Genomic DNA, 20,691 nt, shown 5'->3' on the forward strand with positions numbered 1-20,691 from the left:
CTCCCCACCTCCAGGCACTGCGTGAGGAGAGCTGAGGTGTCAGCGGCCCTCCAGAGGCCAGTCTCCTCTGCATGTGCAACAAAGGCTGTGACTGACCTTCACCCAATAAATTAAAATAGGAAGGGTGATTTAAAGGTGTACGTGAGAATTTTCCTTAAATGTACCTAATCTAAATGGTTGGTATTAACTGACCCCTAGCAGCATCCTAAGCACTTCCCAGAAGGTCTTGTTTACAGCAAACGATGCGGACGCTATACAGGAGTCCCAAGGACCTGGTCTCCCCTCTCTGGCAAGCAAATAGAACGGCAGGGAGGTCGAATAACTCACTAGGAAGAAGATGTAACTTTTTATCTTCCTTTTTACAGTCTCACATCCACTTCCGCTGGGAATAACAAAGTCTGAATTCTTATGCAACACTTATCTAAATGTGTCGATTTTATCGGATTGATGAATTTTGCTAACAAAAGGCAGCGCTGGGAAATCTTTTATGACACATTTGGCCCATTCTCGGGGCTGAAGCTTTAATTTAACCAACCGGAGAATTCTGAGCGAGAGCTGCAGGTGTTAGAGCCGAGAAAAGCCTCGTAGAGGGGAGAGCATATCCATCTTTGTGACGGGGAGACAAAACCACCTCCACTGTGTGCGCCCTCAGGCGGGAGGAGCAGGGGCTGAGGCTTGACAGGGTCGGGGGCTGTGGGGCAGGCAGTGGCCGCCGGTCCATCCTGACCAGAAGGCGCTGGCCGCGAGGGGGCCCGAGGACACAGCCGGGCGCACGAACACCCATGCTCCGTGGCCGCCGAGCACCTAGGGCGCTTTCTGCCCCACGGTCCCCCACCCCTCCTGCCCCCGGACCCTGAAGACCAGCAGCCGGCGTGGGACAAGGCCGTGGGCCCCTGCTCAGGCCACCCGGCTGCCCTCTCCCTGGGCTCTCCGCTGTCTCCAGGACCCTCCCCACCACAGCCTGCCTCTCTCAGGCACTCCCCTGCACAAAAGTCAACGACTCCCCACTTCCCCCAGGACAGGATCGTAAACCCCTTGGCATGAAATACTCCGGAGGGCCCTGTGATCCAGCCTTTGTCCATCACCCCTCCATCCACCTGTCCGTCTGTCCATCCAACTCCGTAAGCCTCCGTGACGGTCACATCCACCTAAACCCGCCCCCCTTCCAATAACCAGGTCTCAGCTGAGCAGGCAGTGAGCAGGCAGGGCTGGGTCCTCACCCACAGGGTCCTGTGGTGGCGGGGGGGCTTGGGGCTCTTTCAGGCCGTGTGATCCCTGGACCCTCCCTCGTGGGCCAGTGCCCGGCTCTGACCGCTCCCCCAGGACACACCCGCAGCGGCGGGCCAGCAAGACGCAGGCGGCCTGGGTCCCTGAACGGGGCGCTGACGGAGCCACCCGCCGCTCCCGTCAGGAAGCCTCTACCCTGGCTCCTCGTCCTCTGGCACAAGCACGGCGGCCTCCACCCCGGACGCCAGCCAGCACCCCGGCGCCCCGGCGGCAGGCCTACTTGGTGTTCTCCAGGGTCCTCTGCATCTTCTTGGCCATCCTGTCGATCGCCGCCTGTCTCTTCCCTTCGGGCAGGAGGTCGGTCTTGTTCAGCACCACGATCAGCTTCCGGCAGGCGATCTGCCCGATCACGAGGCACTCGGCCGACTGGGTCTGCATCCCCTTGGTTACGTCGATGACCAGCATCATGAGATCGATGATCTGGGCCCCTGGGGGAGAGAGGACAAGGTCAGAGGGGAGAGGGGACGAGGTCAGAGGGCAGAGAGGATGAGGTCAGAGGGGAGAGAGGACGAGGTCAGAGGGGAGAGAGGACGAGGTCAGAGGGGGAGGGGACGAGGTCAGAGGGGAGAGAGGACGAGGTCAGAGGGGGAGGGGACGAGGTCAGAGGAGGAGAGAGGAGGGGACGAGGTCAGAGGGGAGAGAGGACGAGGTCAGAGGGGGAGGGGACGAGGTCAGAGGAGAGAGAGGACGAGGTCAGAGGGGAGGGACGAGGTCAGAGGGGAGAGGGGAGAGGGACGAGGTCAGAGGGGAGAGAGGACGAGGTCAGAGGGGAGGGGACGAGGTCAGAGGGGAGAGAGGACGAGGTCAGAGGGGAGGGGACGAGGTCAGAGGGGAGAGAGGACGAGGTCAGAGGGGAGGGGACGAGGTCAGAGGGGAGGGGACGAGGTCAGAGGGGAGAGGAGGACGAGGTCAGAGGGGAAGGGGACGAGGTCGGGGGGGGGGCGGCTGAGGGGGTGAGTGGCGCTGGGTGGGGTCACCTGACCGGGAACGCTGGCCCCTCCCGCTCTATAACTGGGTCTCCTCATCTCCAAACGGGCAGCCGGGCAGGCCCGCTGGGGACTCCAGGAGCCCGTTTGCGCAGCACCTGGCAGCTGGAGGGCTTGCTCCCCGGCCACCCCTCGGCTGCAGGCAGTGTTACTTTGTCAACCCACCGGGTGAAAACCGGAACCTCCACACAGCCTCAAGCTGCTTCTTCCTAATGCTGGCGCGGAGGGCCTCTAGCTCTAAAGCGAGCCGCTTGCCTTCCGTGGCCCTGCCCTGCCTGTTGTCTGACGGCCCCGCAGCCTCCAGCCTCCGAGCTGGGCCGTGGACCCCCACCACCCTGTGGGGTCTCTGCCCCGGCCCCTGCCCAGCCTCTGCGAGCCGGGGCTCTGGGTCTCCCGTCCCTGGGACCCGACTGGCAGCCAGACCAGGGCTGCAGCCCCCCGCCTCCCACACCGTCCCGCCTTCTTTCCTGCCTGTTTCCCCGGGACACTTGGCACCTCTGCCACTGGCTGCTGCCTGGGGCTGGCCTGGCCTCCCCCTCGAGGAGGGTGGGACCCAGATGGACACTGTTTCCCCTTCGGATTGGATTGTTACTCTCTGTTGCCAATTTAAAGACAGTTTAACGCTGCTGAGCCGAGAGGAGGGGCTGGGGGCACCTGCAAGGGCCCGGCTGACACCGTTTCCTCTTTGTTGCTGATTTAAAGAGACGCCGTAAACACTGGGAAGCTATCCTGGGTGGGGAAGGCGCATTCCAGGCCTCTCTCCTGAGTCACCTTTGGGTTTTATGAATCTTTCCTTTCCATGCAGAAATGTTTCCTTTTTATGCGGAAATGGTCAGTCTCTCCTCTTTTCCCCTTTTGTTTCTGCGCTTTGCATGTTGCCTAGGTATTTTTTACTTTTAAGACTACATGTATTTTTTCCTGTTTTCTTCCAGGCCTTTTACAGCTTTAAATGTCTACGCTTCAGAGACTTCACTGTCAGTCCAGCGGTTAAGAATCCACCCGGCAAGGCGGGCAACGTGGGTTCAGTCCCTAGCCGGGGGAATAAGATCCCACGGGTCGCGGAGCCACTGAGCCGGAGCGCCGCAGCCAAAGGGCCACGCACTGCAACGGAAGAGCCACCAAGACCTCAAAGACGCAGCCAGGACTCGACGCGGCCAAACATGTACACATACACGCTCACAAGTCTGTGCTTCAAACTGACCCATTTGGAAGTTATTCTGGCCTAATATGAAGGTGGAGACCTAACTTGAGTGTTATCTGGACGGCGACCCATCGTCCCCGAGTCGCAGTAACACGCTCTCTCTCCTTTGCAGACCTGGACAGTGAGATTCGGAGAGGAGAGGAGCACACGGGACCCTGCAGCCGGGACCCGCGCCCCTGGTGGCACCCGCACCCCCAGCGGCACCCTCGCCCCTGGCGGCCTGCCCCCAGCCCCGCTGGTGCCATGTCGCGAGGCTCCGGCATCTGCCGGCTCCCAGCTCTTCCTCCTCTTGGCAGGGGTCCAGCACCTCTCTTTGTCTGCTGTCTTGTCCTCGGCTGTTTATTTTTCTCTCGTCTCCGACACGGCTGGCTTTGTTGTTCCTCCTGTTCCCCCTCTGCTGACATGGCCCTGTCGTCCTCCCGGGCTCTTCAGCGGGTGGTGAGTGAGCGGCCCCGCGCCCCCAGGGACGGTGCTCGCCCGGGTCGTCCCGAGGACGCTGGCAGCTTGCCGCTGCTCCCGGTCCTCTTGGCTTCCTCGGAGGTGCCTTGCCCACCTGCTCTTCAGGACGCTCCAGGGGCCCAGAGACTCAGGACTGCAGGCCCTGGCCAGCAGGCAGCTGGCAATGGAAAGAGTGGACGTTTGGACTCGGACAGCCGCGAGCTCGAGCCCTGGCTCTGCTTCTTAGTGTCCCGTGCCCGGACCTCCACCTCCCGCCTGTGAGAAGGGGGTCTCCTCCTCGCGGGGCTGAGCTGAGGGTCAGAGCTGGCACGCAGCAGGCAGGACTCACAGGCGCACGTGCAGTCAGGAGCCGGGCTGCTAGCACAGACGCCAGGCTGGGGCGACTGGCAGCCATGGGCCCAGCAGGACGGCTCCTCGGCCGTGTTGGAGGCAGGCCCAAGGTGGCCACAACCGCCGACTCCCAAAGATTCTACCCAACACTCCTCGGGCCAAGTGTGGGCAGTCCATGTGGGCTGAGCAGCATCCTTCCCTGGGGGTCTGTCCCTGCGGCCGGCGGCCGTTCCAGGGCTCCTGTGGGTCCAACGGCATGCTGGGTCTGCAGGACACAGGGTCAGCGCGTCACTGACAGGAGCTGGTTGGACTGCTGTGGCCCCTCGCTGGGCAGGATGGGTGTGTGTGTGCGTGTGTGCGTGTGCATGTGTGCGTGTGTGTGTGTGTGCGTGCAGGGGGGAGAGCCCTTTGCAGGCCAGGTTCAAACAGTCTGGTCTCCTGCCCAGCAGGGCACACAGCGCTCCAGGCCACGGGCTGGCACTCACCAGGGGCCCTGTGAAGGGCCTCTCCGAACCATTCCGCGTGGCCAGGACTCCTCTCCCTTGCCCGCCGTGGAAGGACCATCCCAGCAGCGCACGTCCTAGGGTTCCCGCGCCTGAGGTGCTTCCCACTGAGGCGCTGCCCACGGCCCCTCACAAGGCACCTTCTGCAACCTCGCTGCCGTCCACCGACTGCCCCGGAGGCTCCCCGAGCACAGAGGCGCTCGCTGCGCTGGGAAACGCTCCTGATGATGGCAGGACGCCAGCTTCCACTGCAGTTTTACACTGCGGATTGCTGGGCACCTACACCACTTCTTGAATATTTAACGTCACCAGTTAAAGTTTTTTCTTTGTTTTAAACTCAATATTACTTCTTATTTAGGATGCCCATAGCTTTTGATTAAAACTCAAACTTGGGTTAATGATCTGGTTTTGCTAAAACGGTTAACATTTTATATTCAGTTTCTCCCACTGAAAACTTCCCCCCCCTCCAAACACATGGACCCTCTTCTAGTCCCAGGAGGAAAATTTCCTCTCACAGAAAACTTGGTAAATGCTGACCTTTGTTTTTCTTTACTTTTATTTCTGAAACGATTAAGATATATAATCTATGGAATTGGAAATTGTCATTTTTAGAAGCACTGAGAGACTCCGGCCCTGCTCTAATTGCTCCGCAAACCTTTAAAGGACTCTGCAGTCTGCAGAAGCAGATGGGAGCGCTGATAGGCCGACTGGCACAGAGAGGCACTTGTGAGCGGCGAGGCTGTGACTGGCGCTTCCCACCCACTCGCTCCTTCTGGCCCCTCAGCCTCAGAGGGACTTCCTACCCTGGGTTCATGGGAATCGGAAAAGACACTGTTTGATTCATTCTGCGGAAATACTGGGGATTTAGAGAAAGACAAGACGGGCCAGTCATGTCACTTCCTGTCCCCGGATCAAAGCGTGGGGAAGAAACAGAGTGACCGGGGGCTGGTGCTGGGCGCGGGTGGCTCCTGGCTCTGACCCGGCTTCCAGCGGGGCCCCTCGAGCCGCTGTGACCTCGGGACCCCTCAGAAGGCCCTGGCGTTGGCCGAGCCAAGTGCCTACTGAGGAGGCAGTGTGCGGTGCCGGACGGAGGCCGTGGACGAAGCCGAGCGTCCTGGTCCCGTCTGCACCAGCCCTTCTGGGCCTGGCAGTCTCCCCTCCCATCCCGAGGATCCCAGGAGGCAGCAGAGGCGGGTGGGCAGAGGGTGGACAACTCGAGTCTCCCCTCGCAGCCCTCGGCCATGGCAAGGCACTCAGGCCACTCTGCACGCCAGCAGGGAGCGGACTCTCAGCATCGGGGCTGCACTCCTGGTCAACCGAGGGGAGGCTGGGGAGGCCGCTGTCTGCCAGCTCAGGCTCACAGACTGATTAAGCCCGGCCCCAGCTCGAGCCTATGCTGAAGGCTGTGAACAGACGGAAAACCAGGCCCCGCTCTGTGAGCCGCGCGTGGGAGGGAGGGGCTGGGCAGGGGAGAGGGCTCACAGCGGGGCGGGGCGGGGCGGGCCGCCCAATTCTGAGGTCCAGTGGGGACGGGGGCGGGGGAGGGAAGAGACGCTCGGGGCCACCCGATTCTGGCGTCCAGTGGGGGCGAGGGGAGAGATGCCCGGGGCCGCCCCGATTCTGGGGTCCAGTAGGGGTAGGGGGGAGAGACGCCTGGGGCCACCTGATTCTGGGGTCCAGTGCGGGCAGGGGGAGAGACGCTCGGGGCCACCCGATTCTGGGGTCCAGTGGGGGCGAGGGGAGAGACGCCCGGGGCCGCCCTGATTCTGGGGTCCAGTGGGGGCGAGGGGAGAGACGCCTGGGGCCGCCCCGATTCTGGGGTCCAGTGGGGACAGGGGGAGAGACGCTCGGGGCTGCCCTGATTCTGGGGTCCAGTGGGGGGGGGGGGGGGGGGGGGGGGGGGGGGGGGGGGGGGGGGGGGGGGGGCAGGGGGAGAGACACCTGGGGCCACCCGATTCTGGGGTCCAGTGGGGACAGGGGGAGAGACGCTCGGGGCTGCCTGATTCTGGGGTCCAGTGGGGACAGGGGGAGAGACGCTCGGGGCTGCCTGATTCTGGGGTCCAGTGGGGGACAGGGGGAGAGACGCTCGGGGCTGCCTGATTCTGGGGTCCAGTGGGGGCGAGGGGAGAGACGCTGGGGCCGCCCCGATTCTGGGGTCCAGTAGGAGTAGTGGGGAGAGACGCTCGGGGCTGCCTGATTCTGGGGTCCAGTGGGGGCGAGGGGAGAGACACCTGGGGCCACCCGATTCTGGGGTCCAGTGGGGGCGGGGGGAGAGATGCCGGGGGCCACCCGATTCTGGGGTCCAGGCAGGAGAGGACTGTTGGAGAGACAGCTGGACTGGGGCTGGCCCCTGTTCAGAAGGACAGGCCATGTGGCCAATGGGATCTTAAATGGAAGCATGAAAGCCTCTTTAAGAGAGTCTTTAAGGGTAGACCTTTAAGAGAACTTCTGGAGGCGGGGCTGATAAAGATGGGGCGCAGAGGGAGGTCTGGAGAGCAGGCGAGCCTGCATCGGGGGGCGTCTGGAGTCACCCGGTGGCCCATCCATGGACACTGCCACTAGTATTGGGGACTTAGGTGTGTCTAAAGCGAGTCCTTTTTTTTGGAACTGAATGCACTTATGTTAAATACAGCTTTACATGACTTCCCTGGTGGCAGAGGGTGAAGCATCTGCTTGCAGTGCGGGAGACCAGGATTCGGTCCCTGGGTCCGGAAGATCCCCTAGAGAAGGCAATGGCACCCTACTCCAGCACTCTTGCCTGGAAAATCTCAGGGACGGAGGAGCCTGGTGGGCTACAGTCCATGGGGCCGCAGAGTCGGACACGACTGAGCGACTTCACTTTTACTTTACACGACAGTAAATGCATTAAACTCCCGGTAAGCAGAAGTTAACTGGCCTCCCCTGGTCGTCCAGTGGTTAGGAATCTGCCCTGCAACGCCAGGGACACGTCTGATTTCTGGTCTGGGGCATTCCTGGTGGCTCAGACGGTAAAGCGTCTGCTTGCAGTGCGGGAGACCCGGATTCGATCCCTGGGTCCGGAAGATCCCCTGGAAAAGGAAATGGCAACCCACTCCAGTATTTTTGCCTGGAGAATCCCATGAACAGAGGAGCCTGGTGGGCTACAGTCCATGGGGTTGCAGAGTCCAATGCGGCTGAGCAACTTCACTTTCTTTCCTTCCGGGAAGACCCCACGTGCAGAAGGACAACTAACTACACACGCCACAAGCACTCAAGCCCGCGCGCCCAGAGCCCGCGCCGCACGGCTGAGAGCCCGCGCCCCACGGCGAGAGCCCGCGCCCCATGGCGAGAGCCCGTGCCCCGCGCCCAGAGTCCGCGCGCCCAGAGCCCGCGCTGCCCGGCGAGAGCCCGAGCTCCACGGCGAGAAGCCCGCGCACCGAGAGCCCGCGCTCCACGCCGAGAACCTGCACGTCGGGAACCCGCGCTCCACAGCGAGAAGCCCGCGCACCGCAGCTAGAGAGAGCCGAGCACGCCGACAAAGACCCAGAGCCGCCACAAGGAAAAACAGCTAACAGGGAGGCTAACCAACAAAGCAAAACACGGCCCTGCCCAGTAGTCTGCCCCAACTCGAGGCGACGCTGTGAGCCCCAGGCCTGCTGTGCTGGGACGGAGGGGACGCAGGGAACGCAGGGGATGCGGGGGACAGAGGGGCGCAGGGCAGGGAGGGGACGTGGGGGACGCAGGAGATGGAGGGACGGAGGGGACGAGGGGACGCGGGGACGCAGGAGACGGAGGGATGTGGGGGATGCGGGGGACAGAGGGACGCGGGGACGGACGGGGACGGGGACGCAGGGGACGGGGGGACGCAGGGAACGCAGGGGCGCAGGGGACGGAGGGACGCAGGGGATGCAGGGACGCAGGGGACGGAGGGACACCAGGCTCCAGGGCCACCACGAGCCTGCAGTCCTGGCCGTGCTCGCTTCCCTCAGCTACTGTGTCATCGCCTACCTGGGGTAATCGTTTTAGCTGACTTTGCATAACAGTACGACTTCTGTTCAAGAGCAGCGAGAAGGAGCAGAAAATGGAATTTGAAATGTAGAAATAAAATAATTGTGAGCCATGAGCTGTAATTTGATTTCATGCTTTACAAGGAAATGAAAGAAGGCTTCCTTAAAATGCGGGGTTTCTGCTCCCCCTCCCCTCCTCCCTGTAACCATTTTAGGATTTCCTCCCGCACCGAAGAGAAAATAGGATTGTGGAGAACGCTCGGCTCTCAAGTGTCACTGCCACTCAGGGGCCAGCTCGGTTTAATGTGAACTTCCCATTCTGGGTAAGAGGAAATTCTTCAATTAATAAACCGGGTGTGCGGAGGCCAGTCTTTAAGGTTTAATCAATTTCATCTGTACTTAGGATAAAAAGACTGACTATTCTACTTTTTCCCCCCTCGTTTTTCCTTCTTTAAAAAAAATAATAAAATGAATGTTTTATTTTAAATTCTTTGAGGTTCGTATCTCCTCTTTCAGGAAATATTGTCTGTTTCATGCAGTGAGTATGAAAACTCCCCCCTCCTTTTTGACTTTTGCTAAGACTCTTTTTTCAAAAATAACTAAATTATCCCCTGCCCTCATATACTGTAACAGCTCGGGAGATGACACGAATTATACAGGATTTTGGCAGACACCTCAGAAGGGCGGGGGAGAGAGACAAATTGCCAAATATGGGTGGGAGAGCTCCGTGTGGACAGACACCGAGGCTGGACGTGGGAACGTGAGCCGGCAGCACCCTCGCCACTGGGACGTCTGGGCCGGACAGCCTCAGCTAGCAGGCTGGGCCACGTGGTCCGCGGGCACCAGATGGCAGGGTGAGCCAGGTCGGCTCCCCGCGGGACCTGCTGAGCAGCCAGCAGCGAAAGGATCCCCGGGACAGACAGCTCCTGAGACTTCACTGCTTGGGCCCTGGATGCGCAGGGCTTGCTGGGATCGGGGTGGGGTCGTGGCCAGGCCCCGAGCGACGAGTCTGCACCTCGGCTCTGCTCACCAGCCAAGCAGCAGGCCTGTGTCTTCATCTTCACGATGGGCGCAGGCCACTGAGCCGCGAGCGGTGTGTGCCTCCCGGGGCCCTCGGGGCGCGGAGCCCCCGACCCGGGTCCTCCCGCACCCACGCGTGCGCAGGCAAGTGCTGCTTTTAAGTCCGTGCTCTTCACGGCTGCTGCTGCTGCTGCTGAGGCGCTTCAGGTGTGTCCGACTCTGCGCGACCCCACAGACGGCAGCCCACCAGGCTCCCCCGTCCTTGGGGTTTCTCAGGCAAGAACACTCGAGTGGGTTGCCATTTCCTTCTCCAATGCACGAAAGTGAAAAGTGGAAGTGAAGCTGCTCAGTCGTGTCCGACCCTCAGCGACCCCATGGACTGCAGCCTACCAGTCCATGGGATTTTCTAGGCCACTAAGCTTCTGCAAATCTGGGGCCCACTGTGGGGACGAGCCTGAAAGCCTCATCACTGCAGCGCGGCTGCACGGACCATGGCTCTGCGCGCGGCTGGTCAGGCGCGCCTACAGCCCATCACTGCGAGAGAAACCCGAGGCTCAGTGCACGGCGGGGGCTTAGTGCACCATGGGGCTCACGCAGCAGGTGGGGCCCCAGGCAGAGCTGGCCCCGCCTGGCCCAGGGCCCCTCGGCCTGCGTCCTCCTCAAGTGGCACCAGGGACAATTTCTCTTAAAGACGCAGCCTGTGATCCCAAAGCAGAAACGTCCCCGGGTTTCGGGCTGTGCCTCCCCTTCCCACAGACAGGAGTGAGGGCAAGGCCTGCAGACACAGGTCACCACACGTCGGGGTACAGGGCTCCCCCAGCACCCTTCCTGCCTGCCCGGGGAGGCCTGCTCACGGAGCCTCACTCTCCCACCTGCATACCGGGCTCACCGTCAACTACAGGGCCACAGGCAGACCTCAGAACTCCAAGCCTGGCGTGGCAGGTGCTGAACCCGAGGTCCGAGCCTCACCGACCCCAGCCCTGGATGAACGCCTGTCCCAAGGTGGGGCCAGTGGGCAAATTCAAAGGCCCCCCCAACCCCAGCTCCAGCCCACGTGGCCAGAGAGGAATGCGGGCCTGGAGTTGCCAGATCTTCCGATTTTTCAAAAGAAGCCAAAAATCTGGGCCTCTGCATGAACTGTGCCAACTTTTAAATGTCGACAACCAATTCCAAAAACATGTTTGAACTGTGTGGCCCAAACAAAACATGTTTATTGGCCAAAGCCGGCCTGCAGCTCCCAGCAGAGGGTCTCCGGAGGGGGCTGGAGGTCGCGGAGCAAACGCCCACTTCTTTGGCCGGTGAATCGTGCTGAGCCCTGGGCCCTCCCGACCCGGGTCTCAGGAGGAGGGCAGGTGCCAGGGTTGGGGGCTCCTCCTGGAGGAGCTGGGCAGGGCCCCCATGGTCCCCAGGCAGGCCCCCCAGGGGGTACAGTGGGGCTTGAGGCCATGGGCCTGTGGCCAGAGGAACCTTAGCTGAGATCTGAACTCTCATGGGCCCCGGCGGGGGACTCTGCAGGCCTCATCTGGGGTTCCCCAGGCCCCCCTGGCCCAAGGCCCCCCCTGCAGCCTCACGGCCGGCCGCTTTCTGGCGGGCATCCCCCCCAGTGTCGGGCAAGGTTCTCCCACCGGCTCAGCATGCCGGGACACAGGCAGCCCGAGGGGGACCCAAGATGACGGTTCTCCCAGAACAGCGAGGTGGAAACCTCGGCGGCCCAGGGCCGGCACGTCCCTGAGGACAGACGCCATCCTTGCTGCTGGCGTCCAATGGGGCCAGGTGCCCCGTCCAGCCCACGTCCTGCACGTGGAGTGGCTGTGGCGGCGGGCACACAGCCCACAGCCCTGAGTCCACAAGCAAAGGGCCCCCCTGAGTGGGCGAGACCGTGGGACACTGCAAGCCCCCCGAGGGGCAGAAGGCAGGGCGCTGGGGCTGGCCCTGCCTCAGCCTCCCCCACCAGCCCCAGCCCGGCTGTCAGCCCCGCGTTCCGGGACCTGGGCACCCGCGCTCACCCCTTCCCCTGGTGCTGCACGCGGGGACTGCAGCTCAGACGCCACCACCCCGTCTGGACCAGCCGGCCCTCCCCTGGGCTCCCAGGGGCCCACGATGCCCAGCACAGCCGCATCCTGTGACCCCCGGAACCCCTGCAGCCCCCCGCTACTCGGAGCTGGTGGTGAGCAAGCCCCTCTGCAGGGAACGCAGATAACTGGGGGGCAGTGAGGGCCCTGAGCAGCCCGCCGTGAGCCGAGGCCGGACTCCTCCCTGGCCTGGGGCGTGTGCCCCCGGCACGCCGAGTGCCCATGTGCCAGAAACGCGAGGGGAGGAGGGTGCAGGGTGGGCAGCCGCGTCCAGGCAGGATGGCGCCGTGAGCACCAGAGCCAGACCTGCAGAGGCTGGTTCCTCGGGAGAAGACCCCTGGGACCCCAGTGACAGGGAGGAGGGGCCCTCGTGGGGCCACGTGGGAGAAGACACGCTGAGACTCCGGGTGGGGCAGCAAGCAGCCCAGGCCACAGGCCCGCCGCCCCCCGCCAGGGAAGGGGCCCCCACTCTGAGACAGCTGGGCCATGTTCTGGGAGTTCTGAGCAGTGGTGCTTGCTGCTGTGGCCTGAGACACAGGCAGGCCCTTCCAGAAACAGGGCCCCAGCCACGGCAAGCCCCAAGGCAGAGAAGGCACGGCGGGTGCAGGGGCTGGGAGGGTGAGGCCGGCCAGGCTGCCTCGGGCGGCAAGGTCGGAGCGTGCAGGGTCGCAGAGCCTGAAAGCGTGGTCTCAGGAATCTGTTTACTGGGGAAGCAGGAGAAAAAAAGAAGGAAAGGGGGGGGAAATCTACCATAAAAAGTCAGTAAAATCAGCAGAATTCCTTCATGAAAAGGGTGGAATTAGCATATGGCCTCAGCTGCCAAGTGAGGCCACTGAAGCAAGCAACGAAAATGAGTTCAAGACACAATCAGACGTTTTTCTGGACGGAGTCAGAGGGACCGAGCAGCAGCCGCCCCCCCGGGGCTCTCCCCCCACGCCTCCCTCCCCAGCTGCCCCCCAGCCACGCTGGGCCCCTCCGCGCTCCGTACACAGCCCCCAGCGCGGCCCACCCCTGCCCTCGAGGAGCTCTCAGTCCGGTGGGCAGACACGCAGATCCGTAAGGTCAACGCAGTGGAGGACATCAAAGCAAGAAGCAAAGTCTGTGCTGAGCAAGCGCCGCAGAGGGGAATTCCGCGGCCGGGGGGTGGAGGAGGCAGGAGGAGGGGGAGTGGGGAGGGGGCCGGTCCAGCGAGGATGTGGCAGGGATGTGTCCCGCATTCCCCAGACCCTGGGGATGGGCCAGACCCCTCGGAAGGGCCGGAGGCGCTGGCTGCTGGCTCGGGGACCAGACCCCGCTTCTCTGCAACAACTCGGGACAGCTGTTGCCTCTCCCCCTGGAGGGCAGCACACACGGCCGCCTGGGACGGAAACACGGGTCTTCGTGGGAAAAGTTCGTCAGCCTCTCAGGCCCAAAGGGTCCTGTGTCCTCCTTCAGGGACTCCTGACGGCGGTCAGCAGCACAGAACCCCTGGGCACCTCTCCTTCAAGGACCACCAACCTCCCCTCTGTGATCATGGCACGGGGGCCGGCCCTGAGCATCTCCCCTGGGCCCCGGTCCTGAGTATCTCCCCCGGGCCCCGGTCCTGAGCGTATCCCCGCCCCGGGCCCCGGTCCTGAGCGTCTCCCCGCCCCGGGCCCGGTCCTGAGCGTCTCCCCTGCGCCCCGGTCCTGAGCGTCTCCCCTGCCCTGGGCCCTGGTCCTGGGTGTCTCCCCTTCCCTGGGCCCCGGTCCTGGGTGTCTCCCCTGTGCCCCGGTCCTGAGTGTCTCTCCGCCCCTGGCCCCTACACCCATGCATCAGAGCCCGCTCTGCCGCCTCCTGCACCCCGGTGGTGAGCCTCTCAGACTCAAGCCGGGAGTGACGGGGCACAGCACCCTGTGAAGACCCAGGGCGAGGAGACGACGCCCCGCAGCGTCCACCAGGGCCCCTCGCAGCCAGGCCATCTCGGGGTTGGGCCCCGGTCACCCCCGCCCCAGGGCGAGGTCTCTGAGAACAGACACAGAGAAGGTGCCACAGTCACAGAACCCAGGACGGGCGGCCGATTACAACGTTACCGAGCAGGACACGAACCCGGACCAGCTGAAGGGAGAGACGCACGGCCACACACGCCCCCGCCTCCCCTACGGGCTCAGGGCACCTCGCCCGCCATCAACCTCTGTGCCAGCTACAAAGGTCTGCAGAGCCCTGGGCCCAGACTTCTACTGGGCTCTCACTACTTGGGCGTGAGTAATTCAGACCCTGGCCACGGGACTGAACTCCGTCCGCTTGCCCCTGACCTCAGGCAGGGGCAGAAGACAGGCGGTCAGGATGCTGTCTCTGGCCCAGAGCTGGTCCCCAGTCATACTGCTGGCCTCTGTCTCCCCCAGCAGGAGCTCAGGTGCGGTCCAGGGGCCCACCATGACCACCGGGGCATCCCCAGGTTTCAGGGGCTCTGTCCCGGGACCCCAGGACAAGACCGGATCCCTTGTTGGACTACAGTAAGGCTGAGCAGTCCACACGCCACTGCCCCCACCCCTGCTGACGGAGCCGTCCCCCCACCCCGACGACCGATCGGAAGCGCAGCGGAAACGCAGACAGAAGCGCTGGGAGCGCCCTGTGCCTGGCGGGCGCGCTCCTCAGGGTGGGGCGGGCAGGGCGCCCGGCAGGACGAGGGCGCGCTCCTCAGGGTGGGGCGGGCAGGGCGCCCGGCAGGACGAGGGCGCGCTCCTCAGGGTGGGGCGGGCAGGGCGCCCGGCAGGACGAGGGCGCGCTCCTCAGGGTGGGGGCGGGCAGGGGCGGCCCGGCAGGACGAGGGCGCGCTCCTCAGGGTGGGGCGGGCAGGGTGGCCGGCAGGACGAGGGCGCGGGGAGCCGCTGAGCGAGCCGCCAGAGTCTGTGTGGTTCAGAGACAAGACTCCCGGCCCAGAACACGGAAAGCAGGCCCTGAGACTTCAGACTCAGGGGCCTCAGCAGGAAGACACCATGTCAGACGCTTGCAGGTGGGGGCTGCCCGGGGGGCCCAGCAGCTGAGACTCTGAGCTCCCACTTCGGGGGGCCCGGGCTCGACCCCTGCTCAAGGAGCGAGAGCCCACAAGCTGCACCCGAAGAGTCCGCACGCCGCGACCGAGGACCGCATGGCCACATAAGCGTGACAGAACAGACACCCACGGCGGCGTCCTCGGTGACCAGACTCCCAAACGCCCCCTCGTCCTCTCCTCTATTTTGAGGAATTGAGAGTTTCCTCTATTTCGAGAATCAGATTCTCAATACGTATAAATGACTGGGGCGGGGAGAGACTTTTAAAAAAATAACCGGTGAGGGATAAAATCACATACACCAACTCCCAGGAAGCATTACCAAGCTTCGTGGGCACAGCGGGAGGCCGAGGGGATGGTCTCAGGCCGGGGCGGCGGGCAGAGGTCCCGGGGGACGGTCTGTGCGGCAGACACCACTCGCCTCAGGGGGCCCGGACCCCCTGGACTCCCCACGCGGGTACCGAGGGCCCGAGGTGGTGAGTCAGGCGGGCTCCCGGAGGCCCGTGGAGCGGTGGTGAGTCCAGGGAGTGGCCGGCGGGGCCTGCTGCTCTGCCCCCCACGAGCTCCTTCACAGCAGCCTCCCCGCCTCCCTCTGTGAGCATCTCGGCCCCCTCGGCTGACGGGAGGGGAGAGGGTCCCAGCCTCCTTAGGAAGAAGGCCACAGGGAAGGCCCCAGACCAGAAAGAGCACAGCACCCTGACACAGAGAGCTGCTGGCTGCGTGCCAGGGGGAGGGGGCGCTGCCCCAGCATGTGCGCTTCCGGCCCCTAAGGCCCCCGGCCCAGCACCACGCCCAGCAGAGCCGGGAGGTGGGGAGGATGGACGGACCAGAACAGACGTGCTGAGCCCGGATGAGGGCCCTGCGCTCGGCTGGGAGCCCGCCCATCTCCCGTCTGAAAGCAAGGAGAGCAGAAACCGTCCTGAGCTACAGCTGGTGTCTGGGCCGCTTCATCAAGCGCGTGAGACATGGAGCCGATTATTTTTCTGGTAACAAGGAAAGCAGAAAGGCTGAGAGCACAGTCTGTCTCCAGCTGCTTCTGGAGCGGTTCTCACAGGCCCGTCTGGGTCGGGGCCAGGCGGCACAGAGGGCCGTTCGGGCAGCCCACTGCGGCCGGGCTTTTTCACTCCCCTCTGGATTTCAGGGCCCTGAGTCGCGCAGAGCACACCTGTGCAGGGCGTGCTCCTCGGCCCTCAGCGTCTCGTGCAGAGAGCCCGTAAGAGGGACGTGGGATGAGAGAAAGCACGCGCGCTCTGGCCCTGCTGTGGCTCCCTGCCCCTCCCTGGACGGCCCCCGCCCCTGCTCAGCCCACTGGCCGAGCTCTGCAGCCGCCCCGAGCCCCCGCGCCTTGGGTGGTTTTTATTTTCCTCTTCTTCTGCTGTTTCCCAAAACTGGGACAAGAAAACGTACTTTACGACAACTGCAAATACTTTATAATGAAAGTGACTACATACTAAGACACTAGTGTGGAGACGCTTGGCTGCGTGTTACCCGCTCAGAGTCCACCCAGAGGGCTCTGACGCTGCCACGGGGGACAGTCTGCCCCTGCCCCCGGAAAGCTTCCAGCCTCAGTGCCCAGCCCTGCAGCCCAGCCACAGCTGCACCCACAGCCAGTGGGAGCACCGGGCCTGCTCTGAGCGTGGCCCAGCCAGCACCTGCCTGAGACCCTGGCCTCTGCAAGCGGCACACAGGGCCCTGGTGAGCGCTCCTGGGAGGTGGGGGGAGCGGGCCGGGTGCCAGGGAGGAGAGGTGTGGGGAGACCCCTGTGCAAGCCTGAGGGGGCCGCCGGGGGGTGCTCCCTGGGCCCCCCTGGACTGGGGCGGGAGGGAGGCCTGTGCAGACCACCCACTGCTCCAGCGGGGGCTCAGGACGCCCGGCCCGAGTGCAGCGCTGGATTTGGAGCTGGTGTCCAGCCCTCGGCCTGCGGTGGACACGACACGCCCCAGTGCAAGCGGGGCCTGGTGACCAGCCAACCTTTGATGTCCTTCCAGGCCACAACCGGCCAGGTCCTCAGATCTGTTTATTTTTCCTGTATAACTTTTGCAATGTTTCAACTAAACAGACAGTTTTTATCAACAATTCCCAGAGCAAGAAAAATAGCCGAATGCTTGGTTTGTAACGGAAGCCAGGAGCTCTGCGGGGCTGGCGGCCGTGAGAACAGCTCCCGCTCTGAGGGGCTGGAGACCCACGAAGGGCCCCCGCACCCTGCCCGCCAGCTGCCCAGGGCGCTGCTCTCCCCCGGGACCCTGGTCCCAGCTCAGCCCCCGAATGTGGCGGGAACCCTGGGCCCAGCGCCAGGCACCGGCTGGGCCCAGCTGGCCACTCAGGCTGTCCTGTGTCTTCGGCAGGGGCGCTGACCGGCAAAAAGGAGCCACGCTGAGCACCCCGGGCAGCTCCAGAACCACACAGAGGCAGTGGCCGGAGGCAGGCCTCGATCCAGCTGTGCTTGACTCCGGCCCACAAACTGCGCTGGTTCCAAGCAGCAGTTTGGGTGGAATCCTGCCCTCGCCGATGAAGACCGCACACCAGCAGGCCTCACCGGCTCTGCCCCCTCGGCGCCTGCCTTTGGCCTTTCAGGGCGTTTGCCAAGCAGCCCCAGAGCCAGCGTGCACCCTCGCCTCACCCAACCTGCGGGCGCCGCGCACCTCCGGCCCTGAGCTCTCGGGGCTGCGCCCGACGCCGCCTCCTCGGAGCCCGACCCTCCCGGGAAGGCCCGGAGGCCTCGCTGTGCCCGGTCCCATCCTAAACGCAGCGGACTCACCCCTCACCCCCAGGGCCTGAGTCAGCTGGACATCAGCCAGGGAGCCCACTGGGCGTGCGGAAGCCTGGCCGCAGGGAGCGTCCACTGAGCGTCCGTGTGCAGCGGCCGCGGCTCGGGGCTGGAGTTTGTGCAGAGCGTTGCCGCCACCGGGGCCTCACGGCCCACCTCCCCACCTTCCGCCTCGGTTCTCCACCTGCCCGGACCCCACCCTGCCGCCCTCAGGCCTTCGCGATGGGCATCACCGCGTGGCTGCCTCCGCCTCTGAGGCTGGGGAGCCTCTCCCTGCTGACCACACGCCTTCTCAATGGCACCTGACTTACAGCCCTCAGGAGACCCAGAGCCCAGCAGTCCCCAGCCTCCCCCCCGAACCAAGGGCCCCTCGGGGAGCCCCACTGCCGACACCTGCCGCAGACACTCTGGGGTCCCCTGACGGCCGCGGGTCTGCTTGGTCCCGGCCCGCAGAGAAAACACTCTCAAAGGTGCCGCCACAGGCTGAGGCAGAATTTTGCTTAGACACTTCAAATGAGGTAACTTTGATCAGGCAGATTCCACCGCAACGGCAGGAATGTGCCCCCAACAACAGTAAAAACTAACAACAAGGTCGTGTGCAGAGATTAAGATGGCCAGGGTGCACTACGAACAGCTCGAGTCTGGGACCACCAGTGGTAACTGGACGATCAACAGCAAACTGCCCCAGGCCTGGACGGCCTCGAAGGAAGCTGAAACTCACAGCTCACGTCGTGTTTCTCACCAGCTTATGCTACATCAGCGATCTGTCACTGGATAATTTTTTCTTGTCAAATCGCAGTAGAATATTAAGGATGGTCCAGAAATGCCAAGTCAGCAGGGACTGTGAGGGGCGTGCAGGCGTGCCCCGCTGCACAGCGCCTCCCCCACGCTGCGCCCTCCAGGCCAGCACGCACGTGTTGCACGCACACGCCTCCAGCCTTGCCCACGGCTCGAGCAAGAGTACAGAGCGAGCGGCGTGTCCGCAGCCTCAACGGTCGGTGAGACGGGGACAGGCTGGGAAGACTCTTCTGCTGTTGTGACGAGCTGCGACATTGACTTGGGGTCTGGAGATGAGCTCAGCCCCCGGCAGAGAGGGGGCCTCCCCTTCAGCCCTTCCTCCGGAGCCTGATGAGGACCCGGACAGCATTCGAGGCTGGTGGCTGGTCACCCACACAGGGACCTTCTGCCTGCCCTGGGGCCCGAGGGGGGCCACTAACATGGGGCTGCAGATTCTGGCCAGAGGAAGGACCCAACGCTGCCTGGGTCCCCGGGCAGTCCCCCAGAGAGGCGCCCAGAACGCCTCGCACCGCACGGGCCACGGCACTGGGTGCCAGAGCGACTCGCGCTGTGCACGCTGCCAAGGCTGCGCGGTGAGACGCGCGGGATCACCGTGCCACCCTGAAGAGGACGCAGGCGCAGTCCAGGTGGTGCCCTCGAGCCCCCGCCCCCGGTGCCACACGGCCAGGAGGCTCAAGAGCAGAGCTGTGCTTAGGAGGCACGGGGCTGCCGGAGGGCTGGCGGCGCTCTGGCCCCTGACGTCATCAGCACGCCTCCCACTCCAGGGAGGTCCTCCCTACAGACAGCCATCCCGGCCACGCAGGTGAAGCCAGATCGGCAGGGCGAGACTCGGAGAAAATCAGGTCAAAGGGTAACAAAGCCTCTGGAAGAGCAAGAGTTTCAGAAAAGTCAGACGCGTGTGCATGGCCCTCTCCGGCGTTAGTGAGCGTGGGAGAGCTGCAGGCCACTTAATGGTCTAATAAAACGTTTACAGGCCAAGCTTCTCGCAGACAAAGGCTGCCTGAGACCAGAGCAGCCTGTGCTGGGGTCTGGGGCCTTTGATCAGGCAGATTCCACTGCAGTGGCAGGAATGTGCCCCCAACAACATTAAAAACTAACAGCAAAGTCGTGTGCAGAGATTAAGACGGCCAGGGTGCACTACGAACAGCTCGAGTCTGGGATCACCAGTGGTAACCGGACGATCAACAGCAAACTGCCCCAGGCCTGGACGGCCTCAAGCGTCTCTCGTCCCTGAGCACCTCCGCTCCACCCTAAGGTGCCTCGTGCACCCGGTGAGCAGAAGCATCCTCACGGGGCAGCCCTGGCCACACAGGACAGAGGCCCGCTCCCCTACAGCTCTGTGGCACAGCTGTGAGGCCTGTGGCCCACTGATTTCTGCACAGCTCAGTGCTGCTACGGTTCCAACCCACAGTATCCCCCGAGGTGTGGCTGCAGAGCGGTAAAAGCTCAGCCACCAAGGAGGGCTCACGTTGGTGCTCAGAGAGGGGACGTCCTCCTGTGTCCCCCGCCACGGGATTGGAGGCCGGCTCACAGTGGGCGTGCGGTAAAGCCGGGATGAGCAGGGCAGAGGCGACTAAGCTTTTCAGCCCCAGGTCTGCAGACCCCGGCGTGTGAGCTGGCGTGCCAGGGCAGAGAAGCGGGTACATGCGGCCCTGGGACTTTAGACACAGCCTTCATTTCCTTGATGGTTCAGTTCAGCTCAGTCACCCAGTCATGCCCAACTCTGCGACCCATGGACTGCAGCACGCCAGGCCTCTCTGTCCATCGCTAACTCCTGGAGTTTACCCAAACTCATGTCCATTGAGTCGGTGATGGCATCCAACCGTCTCATCCTCTGCCGTCCCCTTCTCCTCCCACCTGCAATCTTTCCCAGCATTGGGATCTTTTCCAATGAGCCAGTTCTTTGCATCAGGTGGCCAAAGTACTGGGGTTTCAGCTTCAGCATCAGTCCTTCCAATGAACACCCAGGACTGATCTCCTTTAGAATGGGCTGGTTGGACCTCCTTGCAGTCAAAGGGACTCAAGAGTCTTCTCCAACACCTCAGCTCAAGCGCATCCGTTCTTCAGCGCCCTGATAGTGATGCACTTAGCTCATCACTTCGATAAAACCAAGACAAAGAGTGCGACCACCAGGTGGGTGGCATAGCTGTTACAACGTACTTGCCCTTCAGTCTCTGCTTCTAAGACAGAGACTCTCAGAGATTCCACATGGTGCCCAGAGGTGCGTTCAGCAGAGCACACAGCCTGGACACCAAGCGCTGACAGCCTGCTGCGTGGCGCCCACAGGCCCTGA

General features: G+C 63.3%; 1 protein-coding gene across 3 annotated transcripts in view; it reads right to left on the reverse strand.

Moving 5' to 3' along the window:
- EEFSEC (eukaryotic elongation factor, selenocysteine-tRNA specific) overlaps positions 1-20,691 on the reverse strand; it is a 112,984-nt gene that overhangs the window by 64,943 nt on the left and 27,350 nt on the right. For all 3 annotated transcript variants that reach the window (XM_018038244.1, XM_018038245.1, XM_018038243.1), the window contains exon 2: positions 1,508-1,715. In XM_018038244.1, the coding sequence (XP_017893733.1) occupies positions 1,508-1,695 (188 nt within the window). In that variant the 5' untranslated portion in view covers positions 1,696-1,715. The remainder of the gene's footprint in view (positions 1-1,507; positions 1,716-20,691) is intronic.

Source organism: Capra hircus, chromosome 22 (assembly GCF_001704415.2).
Source record: "Capra hircus breed San Clemente chromosome 22, ASM170441v1, whole genome shotgun sequence".
NCBI classification, from domain to species: domain Eukaryota; kingdom Metazoa; phylum Chordata; class Mammalia; order Artiodactyla; family Bovidae; genus Capra; species Capra hircus.